Genomic DNA, 13,390 nt, shown 5'->3' on the forward strand with positions numbered 1-13,390 from the left:
CTATGGTCTATATGGATTCATCGAAATAACATCATCTTCAGGAGGGAAGAAGTGAACCCTGCTAGTATCGTTGTAACTAAATCAACCCTCCTTAAAGAGATCATTGAGAGCAACAAATACAGGAGCCGACATTCACTACTCTCCTCCGAGGATAGTACAAGGCTGGATAGGTATTTGAATTCTCAAGGTAATGGGGACCATGAAGGATGCATAGTCAGGGTAGATGGAGCTTGGAAGCGCCATTTGCAAAAATTTCCGAGGGCAGGTATCGGATGGTCAGCAACTATAGATAATATCAAGATTTTTGAAGGAAACGACGCGGTTATCTCTTTATCCCCTCTCCAAACGTAAGCTCACGCAATTCTTCGTGGTATGCGTGAAGCACACACAAAAGGCATTAGTCGAGTTCACATCTACTCAGATAGCAGCGACATTATGTATGCACTTCAGAGGAGACAATACCCATTTGAAGTCGCAGCTTTAGCTCATGATATACAAGCCCTAAGTCGTAAATTTCTTTTCTGTAAGATTCATAAGGTAGACAGGAATTTAGTGGCACCGGCGCATGAATTAGCTGTTGCAGCCAGGTTAGGCAATGTTAGTTAGTTTCATGTTTGCACTTGTTGTCAAAAAAAAAAAAAAAAAAAAAAAAAAAAAAACCTATCAATAACACCGGTCCATTAAACCATTATTCATAACCATGACTTTATTAATGCAATTATGACGCAAATAATTACATGCACCCAAGTGCATGTAGAGCATGGTGCACCCTTTTCTAAATTACGTCGTTTTATTATTTTTAGAGTCTATAATTTTAAAAAATTATTGTTATTTGTTTCCTTAAATTTTGCAAGTAAAGATTCATTTTTCAAATTTAAATTTAAAAGGTATATGTTCTTTTACCTTAAGTGTAGAGGTTCATTTACTATATGTTCTTTTCATTATAACATTTGTTCTTTTATAAATATAGATTTACACGTTCTTTAATTTTAAGCCGTGTGTTCTTTTTTAAAGTGAAAAAGTTGTTGAAAAAAGTTCGTGTTCTTTTATATTAATTGTATGTTCTTTTTGGGTGCACAATGAGCATTGTACACCCTAGTCTATAATCCACGCTTTGCAATTATGATATTTCCGTCATAACCCTCATAATGCCTATGATTGATCCGTTGTTTATGTTTTGGGTGCTAAAGAGGGGCTAACCTCCAATAAGAGAAAGAAATAACTAAATAGAGATGAGTTATGGCCAAGCTACACCGCCAATATCTTTATGAGACATCCTTCTTAGCTCCGAGTTTGGATGACTATAAGAATCATGATCTTCTCTGTTTGTGCTACTCCTCAGTTTGCAAGCCAATCTGATGCTCGATCTCCTTCTATATAGTAGTGGGTTACCATTGTTCCCATCTGCGCACATTAGAAGTGTCCGGTAACGATAGATGAGATCCACACAATCTCTTTCATCCGTTGTTAGTAATTTCATTAGAGAATTCTTGCTTCCAACCTTACTCTTGTGCTAACTAGTAAGAAATACGAAATTGTCAAACTAAAATTTATTCATACCTCATTAAGTATTATTAAATATTAATAACCTAAATACGTTATTATCAGTAACCATTCGTAAATTATACTCGTATTAGTAATGTTAATTAGTTATTAGACCAGGACTATGTCCCGGGTAAGAAAAAATTTCATTTATTAATATAATACTTTATGATAATAACACTAAATATAACTTAGCCTAATGGTTAGAACTTTATCATATGTACTTGAGGTCTCAGGATCAAACCCTATACTATATAATTTTTTTATTGTACATGGATTACATGAACTAAAACTACCTAGGGAGAGCGACATGTGCCACAATTTCTTGTTTTCGCACGTCTTTTAATATATTTGTATAGATAATGGTAATAGGAATGAGTTTAGTTTTATGTCAAAATCTCGAGAGAGAATACAAATATTATCATCCTATAGAATAGTTTGACTCAATGATCTACGTGTTTTCATTACTTTTTTGAAATTTTGCATTAAATTTGGTGCTTCTTTTTCCACAAAGGAAAGTGGTTGGAAATTCAGAACCCAAAACACTCATATTTAGTTTTCTTATAAAGAAAAAAGAGGCATATTTAGAATTCAAAATTATATGGATGATTGGAAAATGTTTCAATAGTCATACTAGTCAAGGGATGTGAAACAGTGAAAAGGCGTGTCCTGCACTCCCAATACTAATTAATTGACTTGCTAGTTGCTAAATGCTAGTTGAACTTTCTTATGCCTATAAAAGGAGGGACATCCATTGGCTGAATTGCATACCCAAAAAAGAAAGGAATTCAAAGTATAGTAGGAGTAAAAGTATTGTTTATGATAAATTAGGCCAAACACAAAACAAGTGAGCAAATGGGGATGAAAGCACTCTTACTCGCGAGCTTTGTGCTAAGCCTTGCCATTACTGTTGCGAATGCTAAGGTTGGACTTGCTGTCTATCATACTCATAATACTCGTGAGTAATTCTTCATACATATCTCTTCAATTTAATAGTTTCTCTTTCTTTTTATGACTCACAACATTATTTCTCATAAAATTCTCTGCAAGAAAATGGATAAACTAATAAAGACTGGAGGAAATAATTAGTAATCGGATATTTAGAAAAGGAAAAGGGTGTATCTGACATGACATGTCATGTGTTCTCCGCCAAAAAAAAAGTACATGACTGAAAACTACAATTTACTGCAAATCACCTTGATTTCATAAGTAAATTATTAGAAGTTTTAATGATGCAAAGCAAGATAATTACAAGTCTGTTGTATTGATTTTTTATATAGTTGACTATCATAATGTTGTGGATCTTAAAAATTTTCTATGCAAACAGCCTCGGCTTGCTACGGGAACGAAGACAAAGGATCATATATAACAGGGGTGAGTAAAGACTTGTGGAACAACAGAGGAGCATGTGGGAGATTTTACAAGGTTACATGCATTGGAGGAGCAAATAAAGCTCCTCACCCATGCAAATCACAAAGTGTTACTGTCAGAGTTACCGACCTTTGTGATAGTTGTGCTGGTGATCTTAACCTTTCACAAGAGGCTTTCAATGTTATTGCTGACACTAGAGCTGGCAAAGTTCGTGTTCGATATGACCCGTAAGTATATACTCTTAAAAAGATAAAAATAAACATTTCACAAAATAATTGATCAAACAATAGAGGAGTACATTTAGGTTATTTTATAATTTTATTTGTACGAATCATGTGCAGTTTCCTTTATCTTAGGCCTTATTTGGTTATATATGGGAAGTCATACTTCCTAGAAAGTTATTTTTTCCATGTATTTGAAATTCTGAAGAAGTGTAAAATTGTGTTTGGTTGATAATGGGAAGTAGAACTTCTTATGGGAAGCTCTACTTACATAGGGGACCTAGGTAAGTAACTTCCTCCATTTTGGAGGTAGTAGAACTTCCTAGGAAGTGCAAATTCCCATGGTTTTGTCAACTAAACAACTTCATATACTTCTACTTCCTAGGAATTTGCACTTCCCATGATTTGTTTTGTCAACCAAACAAGGCCTTAGTTTGTTAGCTAATAAACTGTTTTGTGTTTAACCATACTCATATTCTTAACACTATAATTTTTTTTATTAATATAATTTCTATATATGTAGTTCATTATATAAAAAATATCTTATTTTGACGTTGGTCAGACTTGGCAAACTCACCAAAAATCGGTTGCTTGAACAAAGAACATGTTTGCAACCATTAGCAAAGAATTTTATGATGGTCACTAAACCCTAATTGCAAACTTATATTAGCAACTTAAATTTGGTGGTCAACATTGATTATTAACTCATATATAATTTTATCTTTTTTTTCTCTAATTAATTTGCAGAGCATAAGTACACGTCCGTTGTTGAAAGGATAAAGATGATTGGAGTCTGGAGACAAGGATAGTAAAATATACAGATGTTGTCATGGGTTCAGGGCCCTAGAAAAAGAAGTGTTATGATTTAATTTTATTGTTCTACAATATTGTACTAGGCAATAATGAATTAAGCAGTTTTCTGCTTCTATGGATGGGAATAAGTAGCTAATTAAGATGTTTGTTTTCTTGATAAGAAGTAATTAATTAAGGTGTTATAAGAAAACGAAATGCATAACTTCAATCAAGTAGCATGGTATATATGCTACTATTTCCATATGTTTGTAGTCTTATAGAGTTATAGTAGAGTTGGAATACTTGGATCAACATATATGGATCTTCTATCAAAAAAAACCTTTCTTTATTAGCATGTTTGTGGTTTCTTCTTCCAAGCATAAGGTTTGTTGTGATTGTAAATGAAAAATATTACACATATATTAAGCGAAAAATATTTTATACATTATCTATATCTATAATATCAATACACCTGGACAAATATTGTAGTTTGTCACATGTCACTCCTTAGGAAAGTAAGATAAACCTGACAGTAATATTAAGAATTATATCCGTTTTACACTTAAATTAATAATTAACTACTCACATGTCACCACTACTCGGGCAATGCGTGGCCCGTGGGGTCAAGCTTTTAATACAATTCCAACCCATTACAACCCCACGCGCCACGCATTGGAAACCCCATGCCCGTGGCCACCACTCTATCTCCCTCCTCTACTTCTTCTTCCTCCATGCCCCACCACTCAATCACCACTACGACCACCCGCAACCCCCCAACCCTAGCCCATCCCCCACCCCAGTCCCAATCTAACCCCTCTACAACCCCCAGCTAAGCTAGCTAGCTATGCCTAAACGTGAGTGGTCATTTAATTTTATCCCACTTGAATTTTGATACAGAATACTATTTTTTATAAAATCCAAGATATTGTAGTTTTTTTCTTTCCAAGATTGACTATTTGCCCCCACTAAAATATATTTCCGGATCCACCATTGGCCCCTCAACCCACTCCCCCACCCCTCCCATAGCACCACCCCAACAGCCACCCTATTTGCATCCCCAGACGCCACCCCTGCTATCGTCACCTACCCTCCTGGCCCAACCCCAAGCCTCCATCCCCCGAACCCACACTCTAAGCCCAACCCCCACCCCCAGCCCCTCTGCAGCTTCCCCCGTCACTCTGTAAGACTGTAACACCCCAATAATTCTCATTTATCAAAATACATTTTCAATATAAAACTTAGAGAATTATTAAAGTATTATCGTCCGTGTAATAATGTATCGACTTATTTAGAATTTTGCAGCAGTAATAATAATAAATAATTTTGGAAATAAAACTGAATCAATCAACAGTCAACTCCAAAACTCAAACCAACATAAAGTTAAAAGTCAACCTTAAAAGTAAAAGTCAACTAGAAAATATAAAGTCAATTATAAAATGTAAATTCAACATAAGCTCTCAAGATTCCCGAACCCATGATGCATCATCTTCAAACCTGTAAACAACGATGCTCTATTGATCCCGACAGACTGCTCACCAGTCGGGTCATCACAGGATCAATAAGACATAACCATGATCAACACATACACACAAAATACGTAATTAACGAACCTGAGTACTACATAGTAAATAAATATAAACCTAACATGATACTAATGAATATTAAGTAGGGATAAATAATAATATAATAACATCGCAGACTACTTTTACTGAACTAAACTCAAGAACTAATAAGTTAATTAATTTAGATGGACTAGTCAATGAAACGAGTTGTCTAAACCAAAACTAGTCTTCAATCTAGAAGACGAAATAGATACACAACTCCATACTCCCCTGACCTACAAATCGATGAACCTTTCAAATAACAATAGGACACAATGATCAATTGTAACACCCCCAAATTTCTCTCTTTTGAAGATTATAATTTAATATAAAACACTTGAGAAACTTGAGAGTATTACCGCCACGTGATAACGTTGAAGGCTAAAACTACTAACTACTAATTTAATAATGCAACGGAATTAATAATAATAACTTCTCTTTATTGGATAAATAAAAATTATTGTTTCTACTAGGACAAAGGAAATTACAAAATAATAACTACTAAACTAAGCTATGTATTACTCCTCACTAGCTCCCCCATACGAAGTATGCATCAATCAACCTGTAAATTCTGCTCACCAAAAGGGTCATCACAGGGACAAAGCCATAAAACAAAACAAAATAAAAGTGTGTCAGTAAAAATACTGAGTACATGTATATGCGGAAATTTAAATACTTTATTTAATTAAACTTTTGAAATATTTAATTTCAAAAAACCTTTATTGGATACTTGATGATACTTGTATAATATAAAGTATATAACCTTGATAAAAATCCTTTTTCCTTGCCTAGGTACCTTTCCTAAAGTGTGCACACCCCAAGTTTAGTATTCCTTATTGAGTCTATTACGAGGGGAACTACCTTGTCCACATGACTTATGCAAAAAATACATGGGTAAATAATATAATAGCTACCGTTCTTGCTAATAAATAACAAGCCGTGACCTCTTTATAATTGTGATCATAAAAGATCATATAACTAAGAAAAACTTTCGGAAATAATCCTCTTTTATAAGAATAGTAATTCTTTTAAAACTTTAGCCATATAAATGCATGTAAAATATATAACTTGTTCATGAAATAATCTTGAAAGATCTTATTGGTCATACATGAAATAATAATTTTCATGATAATACTAATATGAAAAGTAATAATAATTATGCTAATAATTAGGCAACCATATAACAAGATAGATAAAAACATACACAAAAAAGTATGAGAGAGAAAGAGTTAGTGAGAGATGCTCTGCAGAAAACGCCCCCCCATTCCTCAATCCCTTAACCTAGCTTTTCGCCCCAAAAAAAAATCCCCAAATCTTCGCGACTCTTCATTTCGCAAATCATAGAATACAAATCTTTTGCAATTCTTCCATGGATCTACGTTTTCATCATTAGTCTGAGTTTGATTTCGCTGCTTCAGTTGGTTTCCCCAATTTTTAGGGTTTATTCGCATCATTGTTATCTTTTGCGAATCGACCAGTCAGCTGGTAGTTTGCCCTATTTCTTTCTAAAGGCTCCTCATTTTTCAGTAACGAGTTGTTGGAAGGCGGAAAAGTTGGCTAAAGTTTCCCAGAAATCTTTCAATTGGAGGAAGGGATTTTATTTGCTGCAGTTCAAGTACAAGCGAGAGCGATGGTTCGTTGGGGTTTCCTGTAGAGCATTAAATGTGAGTGCTAGATTTTTAGGGTTGCGTGATTTCGCTAATTGGTGTGGCGTGCTTAATTATGGTGATTTGCGGCTGAGTTGCAGGTTTATAGGTGATAATTGTGACTTGTTAGCCCCCCTACTTTGGTAAGTAGGCTTACTCATTCCTCTGTTGCATTTATTGTGATGGAAAAGCTCAGTGAGGAAGTCTCAATGCTCAGATCAGGTAATTCTGTCCCTCTCTATAAAAGGGAGGCTCAGGTAATTTATTGTAGCACATTCCCTTTCATTCCCTCTTTTTATTCTGCCTATGTTTGTGAGGTTTCTGATTTAGTAAGTTTGGTAGTTATTAAGATGGATTCTTCTCCCAATTTTAAGGAAGCATTAATAGCACATCCTCATCCTAGTTCTGGGGATGATGCTAGTTCTTCATCCACTTTTGTGCTTCCCTCTGTTCCAGTCAGTTCTGAGTGCCCCCCATCCTTATTTATTTCTCCTTCGCAGCTTGAGAATGATGTTGGTTTAGGGTCTGCTGACCCCCCTTTTGGTCCTTGCTTTCCTGAGACTATCATTCTTGATAGCCTTCCTCAGGTGAAGCAAGATATTTCTGAGCTTTCTAAGATGTGCTTAATTGGTAAAATGCTCTCTGTCCCTCTGGATATTCGCACCATTACAGCCAAAACTAAGGCTGACTGGAAGTTCATTAAAGGTGAGGTAGACTATTTGGATATGGGGAATCATTGGATTCTATTTCGTTTTGCTAATCCTCAAGACTTGTCTTTAGTGTGGTCTGAACAGCCCTGGCACGTTCAGGGAGATTTACTTGTGATGTATCCATGGAAACCAGCCTTTGACCCCTATTTGGAAGAGGTCAAACACTACAAAAAAAAGTCCATTTAGAGACGGACAAAATCCGTCCCTAAATAGGTCAATTCCGTCGCTATATGGGCTTAGAGACGGATTTAGAGACGGATATTGTCCCTCTCTAAAACCCTTGTCGCTAATTCGAGTTAGAGACGGATTTTAAAAATCCGTCTCTAAAGTTTAGAGACGGATTTTGGAAATCCGTCTCTAAGCTTAGAGACGGATTTAGGAAATCCGTCTCTAAGCTTAGAGACGGATTTTGAAAATCCGTCTCTAGTTTAGAGACGGATTTTGGAAATCCGTCTCTAAGTTTAGAGACGGATTTTGGAAATCCGTCTCTAAATTCGTTGAAAATATAAAAAATATATAAACGAATTTAACAACACGATAGTTCCTAATATTATCATGATTATATTTAATCACCTATTATTACCTACCTAGTTCAAGTTGATCTCATTCCATTTAGGAATATCCCTTAAGTAAACCCGGTTCAGCTCTACAAGAGAAAGGATAAGAAGACTCCACAGTCGCAAGAATCGCTGTTCGTAGGAATCGAACTTGTAACCTCAAAGAAACGAGAAGAAGCTCCAACCAACTACACCAAATACAACTTGTATACTTCTCTACATAATATTGGTAATATGTAGAAGAAATATTAGAGACGGATTCAAAAATCCGTCCCTAATTTAGAGACGGATTTTCAAATCCGTCCCTAAATTAGAGACGGATTTTAAAATCCGTCTCTAAATTAGAGACGGATTTCTAAAATCCGTCTCTAACTTAGAGACGGATTTTTAAAATCCGTCCCTAAATTAAAGAAGTGCAATAAAATATTCATATTTGAATTTAGAGACGGATTTTTAGAATCCGTCTCTAAATTTAGAGACGGATTTTAAAAATCCGTCCCTAAATTAGAGACGGATTCTAAAAATCCGTCCCTAAATTAGAGACGGATTCTAAAAATCCGTCCCTAAATTAGAGACGGATTTTGAAAATCCGTCTCTAAATTAAATACGTGGAATAAAATATTCATATGTAAATTTAGAGACGGATTTTTAAATCCGTCTCTAACTTTAGGGACGGATTATCAATATCCGTCCCTAAGTTAGAGACGGATTTTCAAATTCCGTCTCTAAATTTATTTCGAGACGGATTTTTAAAATCCGTCTCTAATTTAGGGACGGATTTTTAAAATCCGTCCCTAAAGTTAGAGACGGATTTAAAAATCCGTCTCTAATTTAGAGACGGATTTAAAAAAATCCGTCTCTAAATAAATTTAGAGACGGATTATCAACATTCCGTCTCTAAATTAGAAACGGATATATATCCGTCTCCAAAAATCCGTCGCTATATAAGCTTTTTTTTGTAGTGAAATGGGTGGATTTGTGGGTTAGGATTCCTCGTCTTCCTGCTGAGCTAATGAATTTTGATTCCATTGCTAATTTATTGAGTGCGAATGATATAGGTGCTCTTATCAAGCTTGATCAACGTTCCTTACTTAGGAACAAGATTAGATTTGCTAGGGCTTGTATTCGGGTTAACATTCAAGCTCCTCTATTGGAATTTGCTGAGGTTAGTCGTGAAGGTTCTCTTGTTAATGGTTACATTGTCTGGTATGAGGATTTCTCTGTTGGTTGTTCATTTTGTGGTGAATCTTTGCATGTCATTGAAGCTTGTCCCCTTCTTACCTCTCCTAATAAGGAGGTCACTGTTCAATTAATTAAAAGTCCCAAACAAAAAACGTTGTATAATGCTCTTGCGAAAGCCGTTGGTCAAGAAAACCATGCTTCCACAGCCGAGCAGGCTAATGTGGTGCATGTGCAATCTAAACACATTGCTAGAAACAAGCCTCAATCTCTTCCTTTAAAGAAAAGGCCATTGAAATATTCTGGTTTGTCTGTTAAAATTCCTTCTAAAGGAATTTCTATTTCTGATGTTGAGCAGGTGCCTGATTCTGTTTTTGCTATTCATGCTCCCAAGAATGTCTCTATTGCTGGAAAAGGTAAAGGTAAAGTTCTGTTTGCTGCTGGCCCAGGCCCTGATGATACCTCTGATGATGAGGCTTTGGTACTTATTCCCCCTATTTCTCCACCTGGCATTGAGCTTGGGTCTGAGAAGATAGTAGAAGCTGGTGAGCAGTCCCCCCCAGGTGGCTCACCCTGTCCCCACTCGTGTGTATGTCTCTTCGGCTCTTATTGATGCTAGTAAGTACATTCCCTTATCCTCTGCTGAAGGCTCTCCTCTGAGTGAGGCTTTTGGTAATGCTTTTGATATGTCTGCTCCCCTGTTGGAGCATCAGCTGGGTGAGGGCTTTGAGGATTTATCTCCTGGTGCAGAACATTCTTTCACTTCTCTTCATTCGGATAACTCTATAATTAAGCAAATTGGGAGCCTGGGGATGGACCCTGCCTTACCATTGGTTCTCTCCTCTTAGACTAGCTCTGCCAAACGTGGTATGGATGATGGGGTGGATGATGATGTGTCCTCCGCCCTGAAGAGGAAAAGGGTTTAAGATATGTGTTTTCTATGGAAGAATGGTTGTTTGTATCTAGTAGCTTTAATCAGTCAATGTTTAGTAGGATCTTTTTTTGCTAAATTAGAATAATGTCGATCGGGTTTTGGAATATCAGAGGGGTTGGTAGAAAAAATGCAATTTCAGAATGTAATGATTTTTGTAAAAGCAACAAGATTAAAATCTTGATGCTTTGTGAAGTTAAGGTCCAAGCCCCCCCCCCTCCCCAGCTTGCGTGCACAAGTGCGGATTTGATCATGCTGATTTTGTCCCTCCCTTGGGATTTTCAGGTGGTTTATGGGTTTTTTGGCGAGATTGTAATATAAATCCCTTCAATCTTGCTGTAGTATATAAATCTTCGCGTTTTATGGTATGTTCTATTAATTATCTTCGAATTAATGTGCCTTTCTTAGTTGTCTTTATTTATGCACCAGCTCAACAAAGTCACAAAGCTCAATTTTGGGAGGAACTTTCTTCCTACCTAAATTTACAAACATTGCCTTTCATTGTTTTAGGTGATTTTAATGAGTTGAGCAATGCTCAAGATAAACAAGGGGGTGTGGCCTATGTTTCTTCAAGAAGTGATATGATGAATAATTTTTTATCCAAAACTGCCACTTCTGAGATTCCTTTTTCGGGCCCTCCGTTTACGTGGTGGAAAAAATTGTCGGGTCCTAATAATATTTTTGAAAGACTTGATAAAGGTGTAGCTAGTGTTGATTGGCTCTCTTGTTTTCCGGCTGCACGTGTAAATCACCATATATTTACTTCATCAGATCATTGTATGTTATCGTTGGATTTTTTACCCTTGACTTCGGTTAAAGTTCCTCCTTTCAAGTTTGAAAAAATGTGGTGTCTTCGTAAGGACTATGACACATTAGTTAAAAAAACGTGGTGTCAACGGTTTTATGGTTCCCGTATGTTTTGTTTAATTCAGAAATGTAAATTGTTAAAGAAAAAATCGAAAGAGTGGAACCAAAAATCCTTTGGTAACATTTTCCGTCAATTGCGTGTAGTTGATAAGAAGCTGAAATATGTGCAAGATTTACTCCTATCTCGGGAAGATGATTGCACATTATTGCAACAGCAACAACGTTTTTTGCTAAAACGCGAAAAGTTGTTTCAGTTTAATGCTGCTTATTGGCAACAACGTAGCAAAATTAATTATAAACTTAAAGGGGATACTAACTCATAAATTTTTCATGCACACGCCTCTATTCGTAGGAATCGAAATCTAATTAAGAATCTGGATTCATGTGGTGGGACCCCTATTACTAACCCCACTTTGATCCTTGAAGAATTAACGTCGGAGTTTGGAAAACGTTTTACGTAAAATTCTGATACTACATTCAATGTTGATGTCGATTTTGAACTTCTTGAGGCAGTCATTTCGGATGATGATAATAGGTTATTGTGTGCTCCCGTCCTTGGGGACGAAATTAAAGTGGCGGTTTTTATCTGGCTCCGGATAAATCTCCGGGTCCGGATGGTTTCCCCCCTTTTTTTTTCCAAAAGTATTGGACCCTAGTTGGCAATTCTGTTATTCGTGCTGTGCAAGCTTTTTTCCACTCAGGCAAGCTTCTTAAGGAAATAAATCATACTTTTATTGCGTTAATCCCTAAAATTGATAACCCTTCTACAGCTAATCACTTCAGACCCATTAGTCTTTGTTCGACAATCTATAAAGTTGTCTCCAAAGTTCTTACTAATAGGTTGAAGTTTGTCTTGGGCCGCATTATTCACCCTTTGCAAGGGGCGTTTGTGCCGGAACGATTAATTCAAGATAACATTTTGATAGCTCATGAAGTGTTTCATTCCTTCAAGCGAAAGACAGGGGTGGGGGGTTGGATAGCTATAAAACTGGATATGGAGAAGGCTTATGATCGATTAGAATGGAAGTATGTGCTAGTAACGTTGGAAAAGCTAGGCTTTGCCCCTCAGTGGACTTCTTGGATTAAGAGTTGCATTGAGTCAGTTTCTTTCTCCACTTTGGCGAATGGTATCCCTGGCGAGAGATTCTTCCCTTCTAGGGGGATTAGGCAAGGTGACCCTTTATCGCCGTACTTGTTTATTTTATGTGTTGAACTCATTGCTAGACAAATGGCGGCAGCTAATAGCCAGACGGATAAATTGATTGGAGTCTCGGTTGGTAGATCGGGAATTCGCATTCCTTTTCTTACCTTTGCTGATGATACCATGTTGTTTACCTCGGCCTCTGATCAGAGCTGTCTTCGCATTAAAGAAATCTTGGATAAATTCTGTGTGATGTCTGGTCAGCTGGTTAATTTTGCGAAATCTGCTTTTCAAGTCTCCTCTAATGTATCTGAGGATGCTAAGAAAAATTTTGCAAATATTTTGCAAATGGAGGAGTCTCAGGATCTTGGAAGCTATCTGGGGTGTCCTATAATCCAGGATAGGGTGACTAAAGACACTTTTTCCTCAGTCGTCAGTAGGGCTAACTCTCAACTCTCTAAATGGAAAGCTAACTCGCTTTCCCAAGCTGGTAGGACGGTCCTGATTCAGGCTAATTTAGCCACTAAAGCTAATTTTCAAATGCAGAGTTTTTTACTTCCTAATTCTACGTTGTCTAGTTTGGACAAGATCTATAGAAATTTCTTTTGGAATAAAGAGGCCGCAAGCAAATCGCCCAATTTGATTGGGTGGGATAGAGTCTGTCGTCCTAAAGCCTATGGAGGGGTTGGCTTCCGTAAAGCTGAGACTAATAATGTGGCCTTACAAATGAAGCTGTTGTGGAAAATTGTTAAGAACAACAATAGTATGTGGGTCAAGCTGGTCAAGAATAAGTATTTTAAAAATAAATCTATTTTCGATCATAAACCTTCTA

At 36.5% G+C, this 13,390-nt stretch overlaps 1 protein-coding gene across 1 annotated transcript; it reads left to right on the top strand.

Moving 5' to 3' along the window:
* The first annotated feature begins 2,297 nt into the window (after positions 1-2,297).
* LOC104896098 (EG45-like domain containing protein 2) lies at positions 2,298-4,190 on the top strand. Its single transcript, XM_010682798.4, has 3 exons — positions 2,298-2,500; positions 2,870-3,140; positions 3,882-4,190. Exons 1-3 carry the CDS (start codon positions 2,398-2,400, stop codon positions 3,886-3,888), a joined length of 381 nt encoding a protein of 126 aa, XP_010681100.2. The 5' UTR covers positions 2,298-2,397; the 3' UTR covers positions 3,889-4,190.
* Positions 4,191-13,390: the final 9,200 nt, after the last annotated feature.

This window comes from Beta vulgaris, chromosome 6 (genome assembly GCF_026745355.1).
Source record: "Beta vulgaris subsp. vulgaris cultivar EL10 chromosome 6, EL10.2, whole genome shotgun sequence".
Taxonomy (NCBI): Eukaryota; Viridiplantae; Streptophyta; class Magnoliopsida; order Caryophyllales; family Amaranthaceae; genus Beta; species Beta vulgaris.

Bases quoted from the DNA above. Each gene is read 5' to 3' on its own strand.
- LOC104896098 (XM_010682798.4), top strand. From the start codon at position 2,398: ATGGGGATGAAAGCACTCTTACTCGCGAGCTTTGTGCTAAGCCTTGCC. The intron at 2,501-2,869 runs GTGAGTAATTCT...CTATGCAAACAG, and splicing joins CTATCATACTCATAATACTC to CCTCGGCTTGCTACGGGAAC.